This window comes from Ursus maritimus, unplaced genomic scaffold, assembly GCF_017311325.1.
Source record: "Ursus maritimus isolate PB19 unplaced genomic scaffold, ASM1731132v1 scaffold_2, whole genome shotgun sequence".
NCBI lineage: Eukaryota > Metazoa > Chordata > Mammalia > Carnivora > Ursidae > Ursus > Ursus maritimus.
In genome coordinates, this window is record NW_024424452.1 from 8,377,917 (window position 1) to 8,400,730 (window position 22,814).

General features: G+C 53.2%; 1 protein-coding gene across 1 annotated transcript in view; it reads left to right on the forward strand.

Annotated features, from left to right (window-relative positions):
* Positions 1-22,814, forward strand: part of CUX1 (cut like homeobox 1) — a 357,827-nt gene that overhangs the window by 59,638 nt on the left and 275,375 nt on the right. The window contains 1 exon segment of the mRNA XM_040634894.1: positions 16,201-16,311. Coding sequence (XP_040490828.1) covers positions 16,201-16,311 — 111 coding nt within the window.

The following is a 22,814-nucleotide window of genomic DNA, read 5'->3' on the forward strand; positions in this document are numbered from 1 at the left end:
GGAGAGCAGACCACAGCCGACAGCCTCCTGAGCTTGTCCTGACTCATGCAGGCAGCCTTCCAGGCCAGCACAGTTGTTCGCGAGGGTGAAGTTCGAGGAGAGGGTCAGCAGGTGGGCAGGTGTGAGAATAAAGATACACCAGTCACTGTGGGGACAGCCTCCCGCCCAGAGTAGGTGTGTCATCCATATGCATTTGTTGGAAGGCATTGGGTGTGTGCGGGGACAGTCCCCACCCTGGGTGGGGAGGGGACAGAGGAACGCCCCAGTCAGCTTTGTGTAAAAAGGCCCAGCGAACAGATGGCCAGCCCTGCTTCCCCAGCTCCGCGGGCTCCTTGGGAGGAGACGGGACGCACCAGCTTCAAAACTCCGCTCTGTCGGCGTGAACCTCACTATCTGAGAGGCATGTGAACACGCAGACTTCTCAATGACAGTGTGCGAAGCAGGCCAGTTACACAGCTACGTCTACTAATATTTTTGGTATAAAGCGGTTGCTAAAATTAATTCCAGTCTGAAACTTGATGAATTCTCAGTCATGGAATTAACAGGTTTCAAATGAAAAAAAAAAAAAAAAAAAAAGCTCGATTAAAAATAAATGTTTATGCCGGAAATTTGGAGCCTGTCCCGAACAAACTACTTCTGAAGTTTTTCCACTTTAGAGGATTTGTTTGCCTTTTTGTTGTATTTATGGGGAAGGTACATACTCAGTACCAGAAACATACGGACTGATAGCCACTTGCCACCCCGGTACCCTCTCACGAGGAGTCAGTGTTATTTATCCTTTATGCCATAGGCCGGCAGGCGGGCCCTGGGAAGAGGTGGCCTGGCTCCGTGGGGCCCCTGAGTGGATGGGGATGGGCAGTAAGTCGCGTCCACGATAGCAGGTGTGAGCACCGAGCACGCCGGGGGCCAGCCAGCCTCCTTCCAGCCAGCATGCCCAGTGCGCCTCGCTCTGAATTTATATCACGCCGACTGTGTAGGACACCTGCGTGTGTTTCATTCTGTTTTTAAGGAGGTTTCAAACCACCTCTGCCCACCTCTGTCCTCCGGGCGACCACACGGACGTGTCCGTCATTTGATAGGAGACGTCTCCGCGGTTTGCCACCCTGGAAAGCTGAGCCACTCCGGGCTGTGCTCGGCCCACACAGCAAGAACGGAACAAGGGGCTCTTGATGAAGAATTTGGAGATCAGCACTTAGTTAATTAGAAGATTTCCAGCGGTGAAGAGTGAGGCCTGTGCAGTTCTGCTGGTTTAAAGATCACACGTGGGCCATCGTGAACAGTTTACTCCCTGGCTGCCCAGCTCGATGTTGGATAACCGCCAGCAGGTAGCACGACCAGCCCTGTTATCATCCCCCGACGTCCAGAGGTTTAGCTGTAGGGATTGAAAAGCGAGTCACCAACTCCCGTTCCTGGATACATCCATGTAGCACCAGTAATGCAAAACGCTGGACGTTACCATTTTTGTAAAAAATAAAATAAAAAAATCCTCACCCAGGTGTCACGCAGGGCCGGCGCTGCGAACTGAACCGTCCTCCTCCTCCAGCTGTGAGATCCAGTAGCACAGCCCGGGCTGGCCCGTCAGGCCTTTCTGGCAGCCGGCCGGCGTAGGGATCCAGCGGGGTGAGGTCAGCCCGGGAAGGGCAGATGTACTGGGAGGGGGAAGCCCATTCCCCTGCTTTTAAACCACAAATGTCTTTTGATAACTAGTAAAATTGGCAAGCGGAGTGATTGAAAACATGTGAGAAGTAACTGGATCTGAGTTTCAAGTAGTACATATTTGAAAAGTTTTCCCCAATGTAGAAGTTACTCTTTAAGAGCCTTAAACTAATAAAAACAAGGAAATTCCATGTTACGGCTGCCACTCGGCCTTTCCATTTTTATTCCAGCAGTCAGATTTGACAGGTCCGACGGCGATTGGCTCCCGGACCCCCGTGAGCATTTGAGGCCGGGGATGGGGGGCGTGGGGGGGTATGCAAGCCCAAGCTGGCAGCATCTGGGCTGAGGCAGGTCTCCACGGCGTTTCAGTGCCAGGCTCCTAATTCTATTTTAGTATATCCTATTTTCTCTTCTCGGGGCTGCTTCCTGTATTTACTTTATCCACTGAAGCTGATTCAGGATTAATTTAGAGACAGTTCTCGTTGCTTTCCTTTTTCTTGATCTCCTCGCAGACTTCACTGGGCGGCTGCCCGCTCCCCAGGCGTTCAGGCTGGGCGTCTTGTGCCCTCGGTGACTCTGCCCCTTGTCCCGTCCCGTGGCTCCTTTGCTGAACCGCTGGGCCTGCTTATAGCCTCCCCTCCCCTCCCGTCCCTTCTCCCGTCGCTGCCAGAATGATCTTTCTGAAGAAGTGCCCTGATCGCTGATAGGCCGGAGAAGCAGCTGCACGCTGACTCAGCAGAGTCAGACGCACGTTCGGGGCCTAGGAAGGAGCCCTGGAGCTCTTGACCTCTGTGCCCTCAGAGCCCACCGTCCCCATGCCAGCCCCAAGCCTGTTGTGCTTTTGGAGTGTGTCCTGCTGGCGTGGAAGGAGCAGATTTAGGTGCAGAAAATACTGCCTTGAAAATCTCCCCACATGCCTGTGTGTTCTTGGTCAGGTGACCTTTACCGTCGTGTCCTCTTTCATGGGCGGAAGGGCCATAATGATCGAGTCGTAGGATCACCGTGGTGATTAAAACAACAAGGGATGTGATGCACGAGTCCGTGAACTCTAGAGGCAGCTGGTTTGATTACCTCTGCCCGCCCTAGGCCTTCTGGAATCCTCCTCCTCACCCCCCTCCTGCCCCATGAAGTCTCCCCCATCCCTCAAGGCCACCTCCGATCCTGCCGCCAGGAAGTTGTGTCTCTCCCTCTCAGCTCCCAGCTCGTCTGGGTCCCTGTCCTGCAGCGGTCTGCCTGACCATCCAGTGCAGGTGTTTTGCGGAGTCAGGAGCTCTTTGTGCGTGAGTGTGGCGCGTTGGCCCTTCAGGCCCTGACTTTCCCACGAGGAGCTCAGGAACTCCTCTGATGAGTGGATAGTAAGTTGACCAAACGGCCAGGTGGGAGGGCGGCGGTTTCCTGGAGGGTTTGCGCTGTGTCGTGGGCCCTGGGAGTGAAGCCTTTCGTTTCCTGTGGCCCTTGTCTCACGTAAGTGTGCAGACTTGATCTGGCTGTCTCTGAAACTGGTCATAGCCTTTCTTCTGAGAGTCTTTCGGATACAGGTGGGTTCTTCCCGTTGGATCCCATTGGCCCTCCCCCCTCCCACCGCAGCCACACGTGCTGGGCTCTTGCGCTTGGTGATTATGTACAGTTTCTTAAGTAAAATGCTGGTGTCCGGGGACCCAGTGGATCCGATTAAGCAGGCACTTAGGGAGGGTGTCGAGGGTAGGAGTAAACCAGGAAATCCTCTTTTGTCTTAGCTCTTGTTGAAAATCTTGATAAAATAAATACGTTGCTGCGCTTTCCAGAAATAGTGGAGTATACGGAACATAATTGATTGTGCTTGTTTGTGGTCATTGAAGATCGTGATTATCATTGCGGATCTGTGGCCATATTTTCTTTGTGTTGACATTAGCCTGGCAGAATCGAGTATTCGCTGGCTCCTGCCGGTGCGTCACTGCCTGTAAGCGAGGCCGCTTGGGCAGAGCTGCCTCCTGGTGCCGCACCGGCGACGTCTCGGTATCGCCGAGAGGGCCAGCGGGCCGTGGCAAGACGTGTCCTTTTCTATATGACGCTCTACTGGGAGCTGCCGTTCGCTTCCAAACTAGAACCCTCTCGTCCCCTTTGCCCCTCGAGAAGTCGCAAGCGGCACAGCGTGTAGAGAAACGAGAACATGAGGTACAGAGGAATGTCATTCCTGGGCCCAGACAAGTGGCGTCTGTGCCATGAAGAAACAACACATGGAGTCAGGGGAAAACGGGTGCTGAGAACCTGAACTTGGAGCCGTCAGGGAGAGATCAGAATGCTTTGTAACTGGCGTTAACTTCCTGCTTCAAGAGCGGTTCCCAGGGCACCTGGGTGGCTCAAGTCAGTTAAGTGTCCGACTCTTGGTTTCGGGTCAGGCCACGATCTCGGGGTCCTGGGATCGAGCCCTGCATTGGTCTCCCTGCTTAATGGCGAGTCTGCCTGGGATTTTCTCTCCCTCTGCCCCTCACCCTACTCACGCCCTCCCTCTGTAAAATAAATACATCATAAAAAAAAGAACGATTCCTTTGCATCCCATGTGGCCCTTGAGGAGACCATGGAGTCAAGCCCTGGGATGGAGAGGGGATGTTCATGCCGGCTCCCAGCTTGGAGGGTGTTGGGGGCCGCCCTGGCCGAGCGTGCTGCATTTGGAGGAGTATCCGAACCCCGTTGTATAGTTAGTAGTAGTTTGTTGTGATTGTGGTCATTAATTGTGTATGTTAGAGAGTTAGTGAAAGCTCTTTCGCTGGCTTTCTAAAGTCTGAGTTGAAGCATCTCTCCAGCTATTTTCCAGAAAGTTCCCTGGACAGGATGGAGTGCAGCTGATAATGGGAGTCATCATTCCAGTGCCCAGAGTGGGCAGACTGGTGGCAGCACTTCGCAGGGCAGCTCACAGAGCGGCCCTTTTTCTCCTCTGGGTTTCCCGTCCATCTAGCACAGCTCGAGGCGAGACTCTGGGAGGATTTAAATGGCCCCCTTCGAGTCCCATTTCTGTTCCAGGCGCCGGGAGCCCTCATGTCGTGTAACCTGTTGGTGCCCAGCACCCAGATTTCCTGACAGTGGCCAGCAGCACCAGTGCCAGGAGAGAGTGAAGGAATCACAGGCGACATTCACATTCTCTGCCATACGAGTGTCGTTCTGCCGGGCCATCTGGCTGGCAGCAGTTCTCAGCCAATGGCAGGATGTTGTAAACCTTGCTCGCTGAACATGGCACCAAAAATCTTGAAAATTAACTGCAAAAATAAAATCAAAGCTGGCTCCGCGATAGCATCTCTTGGCCTGACATACGCAGCTCCGGTGACGCGGCCCCGCATCACGGATCGATGACTGTTACTGGTTTGGTTTTCCCCAGGAGCCGCTTTGGCGTTTTTTTTAACTTTTTCTTCTAAATTGCAGGTAAAAAAAAAAAAATTTCGAGAGCTTTTGGGGAGTTTTATTTGCTAATTAAAATGTGAGAAGGGAGCGCAGCTACAGGTAGAGTTCTGGTGCAAGCCACAGCTGTGATTTAAAAAAAACCCAACCTGACAGTTTCAAAATGAAGTTATTAGCACTTCACCTATAACTGTGATAGCTTTTAACTTTCATGATCTGTCTCTTCAGTGCCCCCCCTCCGCCCCCGTAGCCTACAAAAAAGGCTTAAGTGAGGACGTTGGAGGATACTTTACCCTTGCAGGAGAGAGTAAGAGCTACCATTTTTGTGGAACCTTTTTAACTTACAGGAGATTTTCTTAATCTTCATGCCATGGGGTTTTCCAGCAACCCCGTGAGCCAGGGTAGGTGCTGTATTTTACAGATGAGCAAACCAAGGCTCAGGGTGTCTTGGTGACCTGGCGATTGGTAGCCAGAATGGAGCCTGGGCGCCCGGAAAGTCTCCAGCTGCTTGCTTCCTAGACCTCATTTGTAAAGACAGGGCTGCGTGCAGAAAATCACCCACGATCGGGTGACAAGTCTTCTCTCGCTCGCAAAATAATTAAAAGAAATGGGCTCTGATCCCAAAAACCAAATTCAGCCGATTGCCCACCAAGCCCGGTCATAGATTCCTCATAAGCCTCCCAGCAGCTACGTCGCAGCATAAGCACTGGCTGGTTGGCTCGATGCTCAGCCCGTGTCTGTGCCGGCAGATGTTTGCGGCCGGGATAGCCCAAACAGAGAGCGAGCGAGCGAGCGCGAGCTGCAGGGTGGTGGATGGCTTTGCCGCCAAGCATTTTCCCAGAGAAGTGGGAGGCAGCCGTTGCCAGAGTGGCTGGTGCCCTAACAAATTGATTCCTGCCAAACAATAGAAACAAATATTTTCAACAGACAGAAATTTTGGCTCCTAAAGCATTCAAATTAAAGGCTTTATTTCTGAAACAAATACTTTCGGAGGAAAACGTTTACCAGCATAGATGAGATCAGAGTTATTCCTTCTGGCAGTGGCTTCATTATTTTTTGAGATTTAAAACACGTTTGTCCTGTCCTTGCTTCGTTTTTAGCCCGTGACCTTCCCTCCTGTTTGCTGGAGAAAGTCAAGTGCATTAAGCTGGGGCACGGGGAAGGGGCGCCCATGCGGTTTACTGCAGAGATGGTCTTCCAGGTCCGGGTTCAGCTCTCGGCTCCACCCCTGACCCCTTCGTGGTGTACTTTGGGCAGATCCTACCAGCTACTCGTCAGTTTCATCCGTCTGTCAAATGTCAGTCGTGGAACAGTTAATGGCATCCCCGTCAGAACCCGGAGAGTCATTCTAGACCAGCACTGTGCGATGCATTGATGGGATGGTCTTTATCTGTGCCGTCAAGTGTCGTTGCCACTGGCCCTCGAAACATGGCTACCGCAATGGAGAAACGGAATCTCTAATTTGATTTCAGTGGACATAGCCACATGTGGCTAGTGGCTGCTGTGGATAGTGCAGTTCTCATTCATCCCCCTCCTTCAGTTAATTAGTCCTTGGGTCCCATTACTTGGTTGACAGGCCAGCCTCTCTGCATTATGAACGCAGCTGTGGGGGTTCGGGGTGTCTGTTCTCTCTGACACCCACCCGTCTCCTGTCCCGCAGCCAGGGCTAGACCACAAACCCCCTGGGATCAAACTTTTGTGGGTGTTTTAAAATTGTGACACGTTCTCATTTGGTTTTAAAACACGTCTCCTGATGTGTACTAAGTGTAAGAAGGACGCTGGACGTCATGGAGTCGAGGGAGCTATTCCCTGGGCGTTTGTTAGTGAGGGCGAGTCACTTACCTGCCCGGCCTCGGTCTCCTCATCTATGACACGGGATGAGCAAAGCGCCTGTGGCTGCTTCTCTTTCAAGTTCAGCCCGAGGCCCACAGGATGGTGGGAGGGTTGTGCCAGTAGGTCGGACCTCAGCAGCCGTCCTCCGTCCCCGTTGCGAGTCCCTCAGGGGAACGTGGAGGCTGTGGCCTGGGGAAGCACAGAGGAGGCAGAAGACAAGGCGCTCGGCCGAGGAGGCCCTCGCTTCAACCCACGAACGAAATGGAGGAGAAAGCAGTAGCGAGCCCGAGCAAATGAGATAAGTAGACAGCAAGGGCAAGGTGGAGGGGCCGGGGGAGGAGGGAGGGAGGCTTCTTTGGGTTCTCTGGAGAAGTCCAGGGTGGGAGGGGGCGAGCCCTCCTGCCATGTGGGGCCATGTGTGTCTACAAGGTGGAGGCTGGCAGGCAGAATTTAATTTTGTTTTGTGATAGAGCCAGAGAGAGCGGTAAAGAAGGCTACTTAGGAAACAGACATTTTTATAGCTCAAACCTGGGCAAATATCAGCAGTTTTCTCTGGGCTTGGTCAATATGTAAAGCAGAATCTGTCTTGTTCGGGTTAAGGGCGTCCTTCGGTCTCCCTGCAGCCCTCCCGCCCCGGCCACGTGGGCCTCCTCTCCGCAGCACCGGTGCTCCGATCGGTCTATGTTTCATTATGCATCACCGAGACGCCGTCTCTCACGTCTCACTGTTTAAATGAGAGTCTGGCAAGTATTATATGTAGCGCAATGCTTGTTGAATACATCTGGCATTTTTTGTCTTTGCATAGTGGGTTTGCAACGGGGTGAAAAACAACAAAAAACAGAATCTTGGTTCTCTCTTGAAATTTCTGTATCCTGAGGAGTTCACAAAAAGGGCTTGTATGAGAACTTTGTATTCGTAGCCTTTGTGGGGCCAGTGTATTTGTTTTTATTCACTTTTATTTTCTGAGTTGGTAATGCATTCACTTGATTGAAAATTCTGTTTAAAAGTAGACACCGAGACACCTTGCCCGCACCTCTGTTCGCTCCCACCCGCACCGTCCCCGGGGGCGTAGCCTTCAGACGGAGCAGCCACAGGCGGTGAGTCTGTGTTGGAGTAAATCGTTGCACTTGAATTTCCTAGATCAGGAATTAACACCAGGTCATGTCCCAGAACTGGGAACTACTGAGTACGTATTAGACGACGAATACCATATTCAGCGTGCAAGGAGCTCAAGGGAATAATCTTTATACGAGGTGGGATCAGCTTGAATAGGGAGAGGAGAAGAGAAACTACCAGAGTCATCGTGGGGGGCATTTTACCCTATTTAATCCGCATGGCAGCCCCGTGAGATGTGTATTCGTGTCCCCACTTTAGGTTAGAGAACTCGGCTGTCCATGTCACATCAGTCACTCGGCACACCGCCCTGCAGGCACGTCCTCTCCGTTCCGGCCCCAGAGATCCTGTCTTTCTCTGGGGGTGTCGGGGAGTGGGACCCCCCCCTCGTGGTGGGAAACCCGTGCTGGGAGTACAGCCACCGTGCTCCGGGGATCCGGCCAGGACGCTGCGTCCTGCTCCTTGGGCTCTGATCTCCAGGGTGGGAGAAGACGAGCTGCGTTGCACGGAGATCTCAGCAAGGGCTGGAGCGCACGGTGTTTCTGACTCAGCCCCCCGAGAGCAAGAAGCCTGAACTATAGGCAGTCCCCTTGCTTGATCACATGCCCACCTCTCTGTTCCCTGAGTCGGAGAGCCCCAGGGTGTGATCAGCCCAGAGCTCACCTGTCTATGGCAGCGTTTACTGAGCCCCTGTGAGGAGCTGGGCTTGGGTACCGGCTGCCCCCAGAGAGCGCTTTCCCTGCCTGGGAAGAGCGCTTGCTTCCCAGGACCCCTCCTGGGGTCTCCTTCTGGGAGCCCTTCTCGCAGGCAGGGTAAGAGCCTCAACAGTGAACCCCAGGTCTGCCCTGCTGCTGCCTGTTTACCCCAAAGCACTGTCCTGATGGACTTTTCCCTCCTGTTTTCCTGTTCAGTGTTCTTCGGATGGAGCGCTGAGGAAAGTTGCTTCCCGGGCTGCTAGGAGAGCCTGCCAAGGCGGCTCCGGCAGGGAGGAGTCCCTCTTGGGCAAATGATCCTAATTCTTATAGTGGTACCATTCTGAGGCTCGACCCAGGATCCTTGGCGGCTAAGCAAGAGGGGAGTGTGGGTCTCCTCCAGGCCCCCCTGCCTCCTTCCCCATCTGTCTTGCCTTTCAAGGGGCCAGCTCTGTAGCCTGACCCCCTCCTCCTCTTCAGCCCCCACAGTCTCCTGAACTGTTCCAGAACATTCTCTGCCATTCAAGGCCTCAGTGCTTGCAGCCCTCCCTCTCTCTGACTGGAAGCCTTGCAGTTGTTAAATTTGTCCCGTCTCTGGTATATTTTGCCTTTTTTTTTTTTCTTCTTTTTTAAGCTTTTCTTTCTTTTGGCAAATATGGACTTCCTACCAGTGATGCACCCCAGCACCATATGAAGTGCTGGGAATTCTGCAGCGAGCAAAAGGCAGGCCCTGCTGGAGCTTACGGCCCATGGGGAGACTCATTGACCTTGAACGCACGTATGGAATTGCAAACCAGGGTCGCTGCCCACCTTACAGTCTCCTCTGGGCTGGGGTGCAAGGGGATGGGGTTGGGGAAGTAGTATTCAGTCAGAGATCTGACAGTTTGATGGAGGGATAGGCCTCCAAGCAGAGGGAACAGCTGGTGCTGAGGGTCCGAGGGAAAGGAGGGGACCCAGCCCTCTGGGGACAGCAGAGGAAGCCAGCGTGCCCTGCCCGTGTTATCTGAGGCCCCCTAGGAAGCCACTGGAGGCTCTGAGCAGGGAATGACAAGCTCATATCTGGGCTGTGCCATGGCACGTCCCCTCTCCTGCCTCTCGTGGAGGGTGAGTGCGTGTCCTGGCCCCCCATACAGCTCCCCCAGCTCTGTGGTCATTGGTGCCCTCAGGGAATGTAGAGCGTCTAAGTCTTGCATTAAGCTGCACCCCCCGTACAACTCCAGGATCCCTGCCTTCCTGCTTTTAGTTGTGCCGTTTTTGTCCATTCAGTTCATCCACTGCGCCTCCGGGGATGGGGTCCCTGCTGAGGTCCGTGTTAGTTCTGTGGCAAGTGCGGCTTCCTGAGTGGGAGTGCCCACTGCTGACCCCCGCCTGCCATCACATGACAGAATACTGGAGCCGTGACTCAGACTCTGGTGGCACTTGTGGTGAATCAAAGATCATGAGCGGGAAAGCGATGGGTGAGGACCAAGCGTCTGCAAAGGGTACTTGGGAAATGTGGGGTCAGACTGGGTCTTCTACCTAAACTTACAAAGTAAGCGAAAGCGGTAGCATTTACTTTGGGTGTTCTGCAAGGTTCTCCTTTAAATATCGCCCTTGGTCAGTGCACACACCCACCAACGGAACAAAATGCACTTCCTGCAGCTCCGTGGGGAGCACCGCTCTGGGAATGGGGGGGCAGTCAGCAGTCCTAATCCATCCGTCAAAGCCTGCATCCCGTTACAGGGAAAAGAAAGGAGATTTGAGAAGATAAATGTATACTTTTTAGCAGAAGTCATTACATTTAGGTGCTCAGAGTTCAAAAGGTATGAAGGGGAGGAGGTGAGAGGACCTCTCCTCTGGCCACTGCTCTGCTCGTACATTCTCTTGCTAGGATAGGGAGTGGTACCCGTATCTTGTACCTGTAGAGCCTTTCAGAAGCATCTCGTGTATATATGAGCACATGAAATGTGTGCATACCGACCTGTCCACTTACGGTGGATGTCTGTGTTGCTGTTGGTGGACATGTTTGGGAAAGTGGCCTTAATGTTTCTATTTGAACCCACTTGTTTCCATGTTGGTGTGTTCCTCTTGGGTCTCTGCCACCCCCACCCGGGGGCGGGGGGCGGTGGCCGACCAGCCTCCTGTTCTTGGTCTGTTACCGCACCTACCCCGCTGGTTGTGCCAGGGACTCGGTGAGCCCTGGGGGAGGAGAGGAAGGGGGAGAAGGAGGGTAATGGGGACCAAGGCCCTCCCATCCATGGGCCCCCACTGAGATGGGCGTCTTTCGTAAACACTTGGAGGGCTTTCTTGCTGGAAGAGCCTCACCTTCCAAACCTCTGCAGTGTTTTGGTTCCACGGGCCTGGTCCCTTCTGTCTTGTTGCTCTTCTCTGCCTGCCTGGTCTCTCAGTTGGACTGTGGGCACGTGGAGGTCGGAGTCGTCTTCTGATTCACCTGCACATCCCTGGAGCCCCCGACCTGGGTGGCAGACTGAGTTTGGGCCTGAGGTCAAGTGCATGGCTCTGTGAGTACAGGATAGTACAGTACGGTACGCGCTCTTGAGGGAGCGCGCCCCATTCCACGAATTGAACACGCTTTATCTTAATTAGCTCCAGAGAGGGAACATCATTTGCCCAAAACCACACAGCTCACAGCAGCGATGGAGCCTGGATTCCAAGCCAGGCTTCTGGGAGGCCACTGTCTGCAGGGTCTTCAGATGTTCTGTGTAGGGGGCTGGGCAGGGGGGTGGGGGGGACAGAAGGAGGCTGGTAGGTGGGCCTGGGCCCTTTATGGCCCTGTCTAGCCAAAGCAGCTTCCGTTTGTCCCCCTGACCCTGTTGCTGGAAATGAAGCAGAAAAAGCCCCAGGGACTCCCCCGCGCAGAAACTGGGGTTGCCTTTCCCTTTTTGTTTGAGTCCTCGAGTGGTCTCACTGATAAAGCCCTTTTGAATTCGTATTCAAGATTTGCTATTTGAGTAGCTCGCCAGGTGAGCCCGGAAGAAACACCAGATGAACTCACTCTTTGGATGAAAGGTGCAGACAATAAGCAGAGAATACTTTCCTCGCTCCAGCCCAGGGGTGCTGGGGGAGAGGGCCCACCTCCCCAGGCCCAGAAGGAGCAGGGAGCCGAGGCAGGCCTGGCCTGGGGGTTTTAGGATGGGAGCCTCACAAAAGCCCTGCAGCCCCCCCCCCCCCCAATTTAATACAGACAAACAGCTGACACACATACTCTAAAGGCAGCAGTTTCAAACTGATCAGTGACCTTATGGAGACTCGTTTTCTTTGGGAAAATCTTCTTTTAAATAGGCAATTATTGGCACTGTCTATTTTTTGTGTTTAACACGTCTTTAACACTTGGCTGAGAGGCTGGAGTTCAGGCAGAGAGAAAGTTAAAATATTAGGAGCTGTGCCCTTTGAGGATCCGTCAGAAATGGAGGAAAAGCATCCCAGAAATTCTCATCAGGGAGGAAAGCAGGATTGCGGGCGTCCACAGCTCTGAGGCAGGCCCCCCATCTCCCTGCAAGGGCCGTGCCTTTGCAGGCGGAGGCTTGGCTCCAAAGCCACTGGTCTTGCTCTGGATCTCGTCACCTCCTGGCATCGGTCGCCACTCGATGACTTCGAACAAAAATTGCAGTTTCTGCATCCAGGTGCCTGTCCTTGTAAGATGCTTTCCCAGGACAATTTCCACCCCTTTTGGCCTAGTTGGAAGTGCCCGTGTGTTCAGAGCCCACGGGTTTGCTGCCAGCCCTGCTGCCTCCCCATCCCTTCGGACCTGGGGCTGTTGGATGTTTAGAATATTTCTTAATCATTTTGAGGGGACGCCCTCCTCTGCCTTTCCCTGGGAAAGTTCTGGCCCGGGTGAGCGGTGTTTTCTGTAACCGGCCACCTCCTCCTCGTTCATAAGCCCGGAGACTGGCCAGTGCGCAGCGCGTTGTGCAAGAAACAGCTGTTGTTTTGACAAAGGACGGGCTGGCCTTACTTTTTGAATTATCAGAGTGAGTCAAGAGGTCGTCTATTCCAGGCCTCCGCTCCTGGGCAGGTGGACAGTGCAGACCATGAACCCTCGTGTATGGGACGCATGACGTAAAATACACTTCTGTATGTAAATCTGTATTTTTTTTTTACCTTAGCAGGATTGAAGAAATTAACATAAAGTACAGTTTTTCCAATTAGGTAATACATGCACATGGCTAAAATAGTCAAAAGATGTACAATTGACCCTTGAGCAGTGAGGATTAGGGGTGCCGACCCCCAGCATGGTTGAAAATCCACATATAACTTTTGATGCCCCCGAAACTTAACTACTCAGAGCCTACTGTTGACTGGAAGCCTGACCCATAGCATAGTCAGTTAACTAGTCCTTTGTATGCCACACGTATTATATTCTGTGCTCCTGTGATAAAGTAAGCTAAAGAAAAGAAAATGTTATTAAGGAAATCATAAGGAAGAGAAAATACATTTACGGTGTCGCGTCATAAAAAATCCCCACCTATGTGGCCCCGTGGAGTTCAAACCCGTGTTCTTCGAGGGTCCACCATCCGCTGAAGGGCCCGTCTGTCCTGCCCCCCATCCCCCCCAAGCCTTCTCAGAGCCAAGCAGTTACAAGTGTCTTTTGTATCTTTCTGGAGACAATCAAAGCTTATGCAAGGGTATGTATAGATACCCTTTCAAACAATATGAGCATTGTTTTTGCACTTGGCTCTTTTTGCTTAAATATATCTTGAAGCTCATCCCATCTCCTAGTGCATATGGGGCTTTTTTTTTTTTTTAAACCATTGCCGAATGATCCTTGAGTGGATATGCCAACACGCTCTTGTTGGATACTTCGGCTGATTCCGAGTTTTTGCTGTTTGTTTTGTTTTCCCCCCTCTGTGAGGTTTTAGTGCTTTTTGGATGTGGGGACTCTCCATGCTTTTTTTTTTTTTTTTAATAAGTGATTAGTGACTCAGGGACTAAAATCTGTATTTTAGGTCCCCACTGCCACCTCCCCAAACCCATTAAATTCCCTTGTTAATGTGTCATTATATTTGACACTTTGAGAATAGGCAGGCCGGGTAGATAATAAAACAGTTTTTGGCTTATGTTTAATAGCTGTCTCTTTTCTGCGTTGTCCCAACAACCTTTGAAAGCCTCGGTGCCCTTCAGAAGAACTCGGTGGTGGTTTTGCAAGGGACCTGGTCAAAGACCATGAGCCCTAAGTGCAACTGACCAAACCCGGGGCCAGGCAAGCGCAGCCTGTCCTCGCTGGGCCAGTCTGTGTCCTTGGTGGCGGGTGGCAGTGCGGGATTAAATTTGGAGCCCCCCGTTGATTTCTCATGTGGACTTGCCTATGTCTGCACGCGTGGGGGAAGGGAGTGTGGGGGCCTATGGAGGGTCCCCAGGTGCCAGCAGCAGGTCACCCCAGGCCCACTGGCCCCGCGGCTCCGTGACAAAGGTGGATTTGCTGTCTTCCATCAAGAGACCCGTCTCGGGCTCAGCCCTTCTTAGTTGGGCTTCCTGACGGATGTGCCTGTGGGCCCCTTGGCACTGGGCTGGGCCGGACTCCAGTGAGAGGGACGTGTGGGGACCCCAGGGCCCCACAGACCAGGTGTTCTTCCATGCCTCCCGCGGCATTGCCCCCACCATCCCCACGCTGGTCCCCCTGGATGGGAAGATGGGGGGTCAGGGCCGGGGCCCCATAGTCACCTCTGTGCCCCCAGCACGCAGTGGTTGAGGCTGCCTGGGTGACACCCCCTCCCAGGAAGGAGGGTCCTCCTTGAAAGCGGTCCGAGCTCTTTGTTTTTCTCCACGTTTTCTGCATCTGCGGGCGATGGGAACAAAACATCAACTCTACTTTTTCTGTCATGTTTCAATATTGGCGTTGCTCCCCACTTCTTGAAGCCTCCTTTTATAACTTCTTCTGCTGCCGCTTAAATATAGCCGGCTAAGTCCTCCTCCTTACCAGATTGTTTATATTTTTGAAAAGCCTTCTGCTTATCTGCGATTGCTCTCTCTTCTCTGTCTCCGTCCCCGCATCACCACATTGGTTTTGGTTGCTCTTTTTTTCCTGCCTTCACTCGACTGGGATGTGTTTCAAATGTGGTCTATCAAAATGTGCAGTGTTTCCCTCTTTTCTGCAGTAGCTTTGACATCTGTTCTTGAATCCTAGCCCATGTTATTCTTTTGGACTTGTTTGCCCAAGATTTGCTGTAATGCCAGAAACACGAAAGGGGAGAGTGTTGGGGGGGGGTGTTTGCGCCCCCTCCCCCCCCTTAAAACTGTCTACAATTTCCAAGTCGACAGCACGCTGGATGTTGGCTCCAGCGCCCTGTTGTCTCGCCCGGCAGTGGCCCACCCTGTCGTGTACGAGTGGAGTGCCCACCAGAGGCCCTACAGACCTACTTGGGTTACTTCAGCCCGAAAGGGAAGCAGGTGGAACTTCGTGGGGTGGGTGGAGGGTGGGTGGAGGGGGAGACTCACGTGCTTCCTGGGTGTCTGTGGAAGGATCTCCATCTCTGATTTCCCTCACCCTTCGGTCTTCGATTGGGTCCTTGCTCTGCTGGGCCTCAGGGGAGGGGCCGTACCACAGAGAAGCCTCTTGGAGTAGCCACGTGGAATCCTAAGCAGAATGTGCCAGGGTGTGTCTTTCGTCACTGAGGCCACTCAGCGAGCAAAGGGGCCTTTTGGTGGCTACGGCAGCATGTCCTTGTGCCCCTGCTGTCAGCCAGGACGCCACTCTGGGCCCATCTGCTGCAGCCTTGTTTGAAACCGATCCTGCTGGCAGCTCCTCCCAGAATTCCCGAGGCCAGGCCACAGGTTCTCTGACGCTTTGAGTGTCATTTTGCTGTGTGGGCAGAGGTCCTCGTAGAGGGGACCCACTCCTGGCGGCTCTCAGGGTTTCAGGGCAAGGAAAATAGTTGGAGGATAACCGTTGTTTCCAGGTGCCTCATTTTCAGAGTTGACCACATCCTGCCAATCATGATTCTTGGAAATTGCACCTTAAAGGTCCCTCCTGAAAACGAGTAACAGGTTAATTTGGATAGTCCTGGACATGGTGCCTCACATATATTAGACCCACAATAAATGCTATTAATGAAAGCAAACCAGTATCACCACAAAAGATCCCAGACCCACACCGTTGAAGACAAATAGATTGCCCCACTGAGAAGCCCAGAGCAAAGCAGAAGAACCAGGGCACAGAGATGGGGCGAGAGGGAATACTTGTTATAAACAGAAACGAGCCACTCCCGGGTGGATGGCATCTGGGCATTGGCCTGACTCGGGGTTTAGCAAAGAGAAACGTTTTGGCGCGTTCTGTCATAGAAGCAGTCATTTGTGCGCGTGGAAACGGGGCACGTCGACCTGAGCCAGTTTGGTGTTCTGGGACCCGCACACAGGGTGGAGGGGAACTGCCCCAATACCCACTTTCTCCCACCGCCGCCCCCAGTCCCCTCCACCCAGGAGCTGAGAATCCCCGGAGCCATGGGGGCCTCTCCCATGTTCTGGTCAAATGCAAATGTGATGTCCTCTGGTACACAGCACAGTGACAATCTTGTCCTCCCTTTTTGTGTCTCGACAGAGGGAACTCGATGCCACCGCAACAGTACTGGCGAACCGGCAAGATGAGAGCGAGCAGTCTAGAAAGCGGCTTATCGAGCAGAGCCGAGAGTTCAAGAAGAACACTCCAGAGGTGAGGCCGCAGTACTGTCCAGGTCTCGGAGCGGGGTCTCCCCGTCCCCATCCATGTTGGGGAGCGGTGTTGGAAGCATTGTGTTCCCAGTAGACTGTGTGCCTTTCTGTGGGCTGGGGAACAGGGGCGTTGGTAGCTTGTCTGGACACGTGAAGGCGAGCTCATTCCAGAGGCAGATACCGACCGGGTTGCGTGTGCGCGAGCAGGGGGCCAGCTGTGTGGCCCATGCGGGCCTCTGGCCCCCGAGCTCCTTGCCCATGTCCATTAGGATACCACCCCAAGTCCTCAGGAGCGCTGAGCACAGGCCATAGTGGGATGGGGCGTGGGGGGCCCTCAGAGGGCCCCTTCCCCGGGGTGGCGTCTGAAGGCTGCACGCATCTGAGGATGCAATGTGCCTTTCCTTCTTGAAAAACAGACATTTAGTCTGGTAGAGCCTGTGAAACGCTTCTGTTTCCTGAAATACGCTTTAAAGGGCACTGGAAACATGCTCCTCACGGGCTCCATTTTTTTTTTCTCTCGTAAGTACATGTTTGAAAGGCAGTGTTTAGAGGGGCTCAGGCAGTATTTTCCCGGTCTGTTGCTTAGGCCCCTCGTCCCCTCAGTCCCTATCAAAGGCTTTGTAAGACATAAAATGCAAGGAGAGTTTGAGACACAGCTGAACAGACATGGGAACTGCTTTCTGGGAGCTTCTGCCGGTTTGGCCCACGATGGTTCTCGCGCCGTGGGCCCTTGCCCCAGCCTCCTGCACCCTCCCCTCAGGTGAGAGCGGACCGCAGCTGCCCACGTGCCTCCTCGGAGGACAAAGGAGCAGGTCTGCGAGGAGAGCTGCTTTCTGGGAGGCAGGCCTCTGATTTGCCCAGTATTTGGGAAAAAGTGATGTGCGATTTGAACTTTGGAAAGTAGACTTGTTTCCAGTGTACTGGAGTAGTGTGCTGTTTAAGGGGTGCTGTTGTGAAACGTTTGGGAAGCAAATAATGAACCCTCTATTTTCAGAATAAATATTTAGGGGAGAAAACAGGACAGCCTGGTGGGAAGAAAGGGGGCTCTCCAGGGGCAGATCCACTTACGGGTTTTAAGTTTTAGACCCCCTACTCACCCTCGCCTCCCCTCACCCATCCTGCCCTTAAACGTGGCTCTTGCATGTTTTATCCAAGCGAAAGTGCACATTGTAGTCATCCGTGCCAGGTTGCTGTCTTCCGCGCGGGGATGGGGGAGCTGCTGCGCTCTGTGGTCCGCCTTGTCACGAGTAAAGACTGGAGCCGACGAAGCAGCCAGGCAGCAGGACTCCCTTCCTCTAGTCCCCCTGTCAGGCCGCTTCAGAGCAGGCCTTCCTGGAGAGTCTAGTTGTGGGGTTTCCCAGGCTCTCTTCCTTGTCCTTGACCCTGTGTCCCCTGGCCAACGCCCTTCACCTCTAGCTCTCTGGCCACTTTTCACACTGTTCAGTAACGAGCTGTCATCCGCTGTCCTGGGTTCCTACCGCCCTTCCCTTGCTGACCATAAGTCCAGGGGTTTCCATAGAAAATCTAAAGCAGAAGGTCAAGGTCATCCTTCCGAGGCAGCAGACAACAATAAGTGAACATGACCTGTCCTATGGTATGTGCCGTGAGGAGGAGCAGAGATCGGGTTCCTGGATGTTCCTCCAGTGTCCCAGGCTCCTGTCAGGTCCAAGGACTGTGGCCCACCGAAGGGGGTGTGTTTCTCCTCCGGCCCCCGAGGACCCAGCTGATGAATTCTGGGTACAGCCCCTCCCCTCACATGGAAAACGGGGGACCAGCTCACAGAGCTTGAGGAAGCCCCGCCTGAAACGTTGCATTTTCTCTCCCAATCCCAGTAAATAGAAGAGGCTCGGGAAAGAAGCGGCTTGGGTGGTAAACGCTGTTTGGGGCATTTCTTTGCAGGGCACATTTTTAGACACTGTCTTCCTTGGAGAAGGGGGCCCAGAACACACCTGGAAGGGGATGGAAGGTTGCCATTCTGCTTGCTCCTGGCCTTTGCCAGCGGGTCGAGGCTAGTGCTCGCTCAGGCTTCTCCTTCTGCGGTGAGGAGAGCCTTGCCGCCGCAGAAATGTCCAGGAAGCTGGGAAGGGTGAAGCTGCTTGCAGGCCCCCATGCGTCCTCCTGCATTTTCCTATCCCAGGTCCATCCTTGAAATCTGGGTGGGGTCCCTGTGGGAAACCCGAGGCGAGAACTGGTGGAGAAGACAGTCAGGTTCACTTATGCCACCAACCAACCGGAATTCTCTGTAAATAGCGAAGCCACTGAAGGCCAGACTGGGGGTGGGGGTGAGTAGCTATAGTCAAGTCCTCTGGGGTACACGGAAGGGGCACTTGTGTGTGTGTGTGTGGGGGGGGTCTGGTGAGTGTGGGGCCTGGGATCCAGAGGGGAGATTAGACTGTCTTTAGGGGTCTCAGTGCAGAGGGGCCCTGCTGTTTCTCCGGCATCAGCCATTTCTTGTGATTGTGCTGCTGGGCGGCTCACTCAGCACCTGAGCCCGTGAGCACTTCCTGTCGAGGAAAGTCGTAGAGATGAGGCATATAGAAATGACGGTTGCTTAGAACTTCGTTCTCGGGGGTAAAGAAAAAAAGGAAGAAATTGGTTTGTTGGCGGGAAGGGCGTCTTCCTCCGGTGGACTCAGACCAGGAGCCTCACGCCTCACAAAGTTGGGCCTCCAGGTGAGGAGCGGGCCCTCGTTCCGGGGTGACGGCGTGGCAGCGCCAGCGCCGGCCTAGTGTGCCGAGTCCCTCTCTGTTCTGGGGAAGAAGAAAGCGCGCTCCTGGTGTCTGTTGAACAACTAGTGAGTCTAGGGTGCAGGGTTAGGCACCGGAGAAAAGGCAGAGGTGAGTAAGGTGGTCTCCCGACAGGGCGATTGCCTTGCCAACCTGGCCCTGCCCAAGCGCAGCTGGAGACGCTCCAGTGCGGAGGGAAAGGTGGGCTCTGTCCGAGGCCGCGTAGCCGCGGGCAGGTCCTTCCGTGCGGGATGAGCCACGGGAGCACCGCGGAGCTGGCACCGCGCTGGCCAGAGCCTCGAAGGTCTCTCATTTGAGGGACTTTTTTTTTTAAGTTTCAGTTTTATGTCATTAGATTAATACATTCACAGTCAATTGATATTATCGCTTATGTCTTTTTAACCCCCAAATTGTAGTCAGTTTAAAGAACATTGCAATTATTTCAAAAATAAAGTTTTATGCATTGCTGTGATTCAGAAAAAGAGTCCCTTTCAAAGAAAAATGGTTTTTAATTTTAACTTTGTAACGAAGCATCCATTCCCTATTGAATTAATAATCGAGCACTGAACATAAAAGACTGGGGTGTTTCTAGGTTCTGTCACTTTCCACACAGATTACCTCAGGTGACTGATAGCCTGGTGGCTCTGACAGACTGCTTAGCCTCCCAAAGTTTCCGTTTTGTCACCTAGCCGAAGTGTGACGGTAGGCCCAACTCACAGGCTTGCTCTGTGTGCGTGTATATGTACGATGTGTATGGTGTGTATTTTTACGTGTGTGTACAGTGAACATTGTGTGTACGGGTGTATGATGTGTGTTTGTGTGTATGTGTATGGTGTGTTTTTTTTGTGTGTATGTGTATGGCACGTATTTGTGTGTATGTGGTGTGTATTGGTGTTTGTGTATTTGTGTGCGTGTATTTGTGTGTGTATGGTGTGTATTGGTGTGTATGTGGTGTGTATTGGTGTTTGTGTATTGGTGTTTGTGTATTTGTGTGTATATGGTGTATATTAGTGTTTGTGTATTTGTGTGTATATGGTGTGTATTGGTGTTTGTGTATTTGTGTGCGTGTATTTGTGTGTATGGTGTGTATTGGTGTGTATGTGGTGTGTATTGGTGTTTGTGTATTGGTGTTTGTGTATTTGTGTGTATATGGTGTGTATTGGTGTTTGTGTATTTGTGTGTGTATGGTGTGTATTGGTGTGTATGTGGTGTGTATTGGTGTTTGTGTATTGGTGTTTGTGTATTTGTGTGTATATGGTGTGTATGTGGTGTGTATTGGTGTGTATATGGTGTGTATTGATGTTTGTGTATTTGTGTGTGTATGGTGTGTATTGGTGTGTATGTGGTGTATATTGGTGTTTGTGTATTTGCGTGCGTGTATTTGTGTGTATATGGCATGTATTGGTGTGTATGTGGTGTGTATTGGTGTTTGTGTATTTGCGTGCGTGTATTTGTGTGTATATGGTGTGTATTTGTGTGTATGTGGTGTGTATTGGTGTTTGTGTATTTGCGTGCATGTATTTGTGTGTATATGGTGTGTATTGGTGTTTGTGTATTTGTGGGTGTGTCTGTGCGTGTGAGCGTGTGGAGGGCTTCACACAAGCCTGCGTCCGGAGTCCGGGCCGTGTTCGTTGCTGGGGTGAACTTGGAGCACACGCTGCGGAGCACAGCGCACAGTCCATCTCCGCTCTTTAAAGCTAGCTCAGGGGACTTCAAGACAACACAACAAATGCAGGCGGTTTCAGCTTCAAATATTTCAAAGGTTGGTTGGCGGTAATAGGTAATCATTTTACAAATATTTTTTGAACACCCTCCATGTGCCACATGGTTCCACCCTGAGGATACAATCCGATCCTTGTTCTTAGAGAGTTCCTTATCTTTCTTACCAGCAAGCACAACATTGTGATCTGGCATGTTAAGTGCCGGGATGGTAGAACTGGAATCTTCCGAATGCTGACTTTCCCCCCAGAAACACTCTCTGTCAGCAGTGGTGATGGTCTAACCCACATAGGCTTCCGGAACCCTTACTTAGGTGACCAGGGCTGCTTTTTGAGCCTCGGTTCTCAACCTTTGAAATACTGGTGAGTGGGATGGACCCGCTGTCGTGAGAAGTGCACATGCGTAGTTGCTCCTGGCCACCCTGGAACTCATCCGAGAGCCCCTGGCTCAGAACACAGCCCCCGAGACGCACATTTGCCGTCACGCTGCACCATGCTGGGAGGGCTCCGGGGAGCTGGGGAGCAGGGGACAGGTGGAGGAGCGGGCCCACCCCCCGCATGATGTGCAGGGGGCCGGCACCTGTGCGCTGGCCAGTACTCTCCTCCTGCCTGAGGCCGGTGAAGGGCGAGGTCAGGCTGGTGGCAGTGTGTGCGGGAGGGGCAGCAGTGGCCTTCTGGAAGGTTGGTGGTAGAACTGTGTGCAGCGCAGGCCAGAAAGTGCTTGCCTTCTGCTTTTCTGTTGCCTTGATCAGGGATCCCAGGTACAGGCCGGGATGACTTTTGATGCCCCAAGTGATAGCTGTATCAATAGAGCCGACGACCAGGGACACGGAAGCATGCAGGCCCTGTCCAGAGCTAGCTGGGGATGCCGGGCCAGCTCCTCACTCCTGGAGACCGAGGCATGTCTTGAAAGTCAGGGACCTTGAAGGGGACAACGCTAGGGATTCATGACCTTTTTCTTGGGCTTCCATCAGCTAACTGTGCTCCTTAGGCTGGTTTGTCTCTAGGATGTCACAGCTCCCACCTGGCCGAGCTGTGACTTGAGCCCAGGCAGTGTGGCCCCTGAGTTGGTGCTCTGACCCGCTGGGCTCTGAGGCTGAGGGCAGGCCCTTCCGGTGAGGTCCTGGGTCGCTTGCCGGGGACCGCAGGCCCAGTCCGCTGGCCGTGCTGCTGGAATAGGATGCCCGGCTTGCAGAGGAATGGTCCTCGCTGTTAGATTTGCTTACACAAAGAGCACGGGCTCGTGTTTGTTCTGTTCTAGCTCGTTTCAGTAGGAAAGAACCACCCTTGGCGGGGGGGCAGGAGAAGAGGGAAAGCAGAGACCCGGGATGCAGGGCCTTTATCATAAAACCACACTCAGGGCTCATTTGTCCTGTGTGTCCGGCTGCTACCCCGGAATCCGTCTTAGGCACTTGTCTGCCCGACTTGGCTTGGTTCGATGTATGTTTCCTATAAAGGGGGCCACATCAACTGAGCTGCCATTCGGGGGCTCTCGGTGGTCCTTTGTGCTCTGATGTCCTTGTGCCTCGACAGGTCTTGCTCCCCCGAGCATTAATCGTTGTGACACCTGGCCCCCCGCGCTCACGTTCACGGTCATGTTTTCTGCGTCCCTCCTGCCCAGGTGCTGGGGCCTGTTTTGCTCCTGTCGTCCTGGCAGAGCCCAGCACAGCCCTGACCATCATGGGCCCGGCTGCCTGGGGTCCGTGCCGGGACTGACCGCCCCTTGCTCGCGTACCGTCTACAATGGAAGGTGGCCCCAGGCCTGCCACCAGCTGCACACCCAGCTCCGTGACAGGGGACATTCTCTTTGCGGCTGACCTGACTGCCTGCTCGCTGCTGTCCATTTCCTGAGTGGCGCGATCTTAGCTTACACCTTGTGTCCCAGGCTGGAGTGCTTTTCTGAAGTTTACATTCTTGGGAAACTGTTGTAAAAAAAAGTCCAGAGTCGTCTCGAGGTACGACTTGGAAAGAAGTCTTCATGCCATCGGCCAATCGAGCTAGGCCTGTGGATCCCTTCCCGCCTCTGGCAGGTGGGGCCCGGGGCGGGGGGGGGGGGGGGG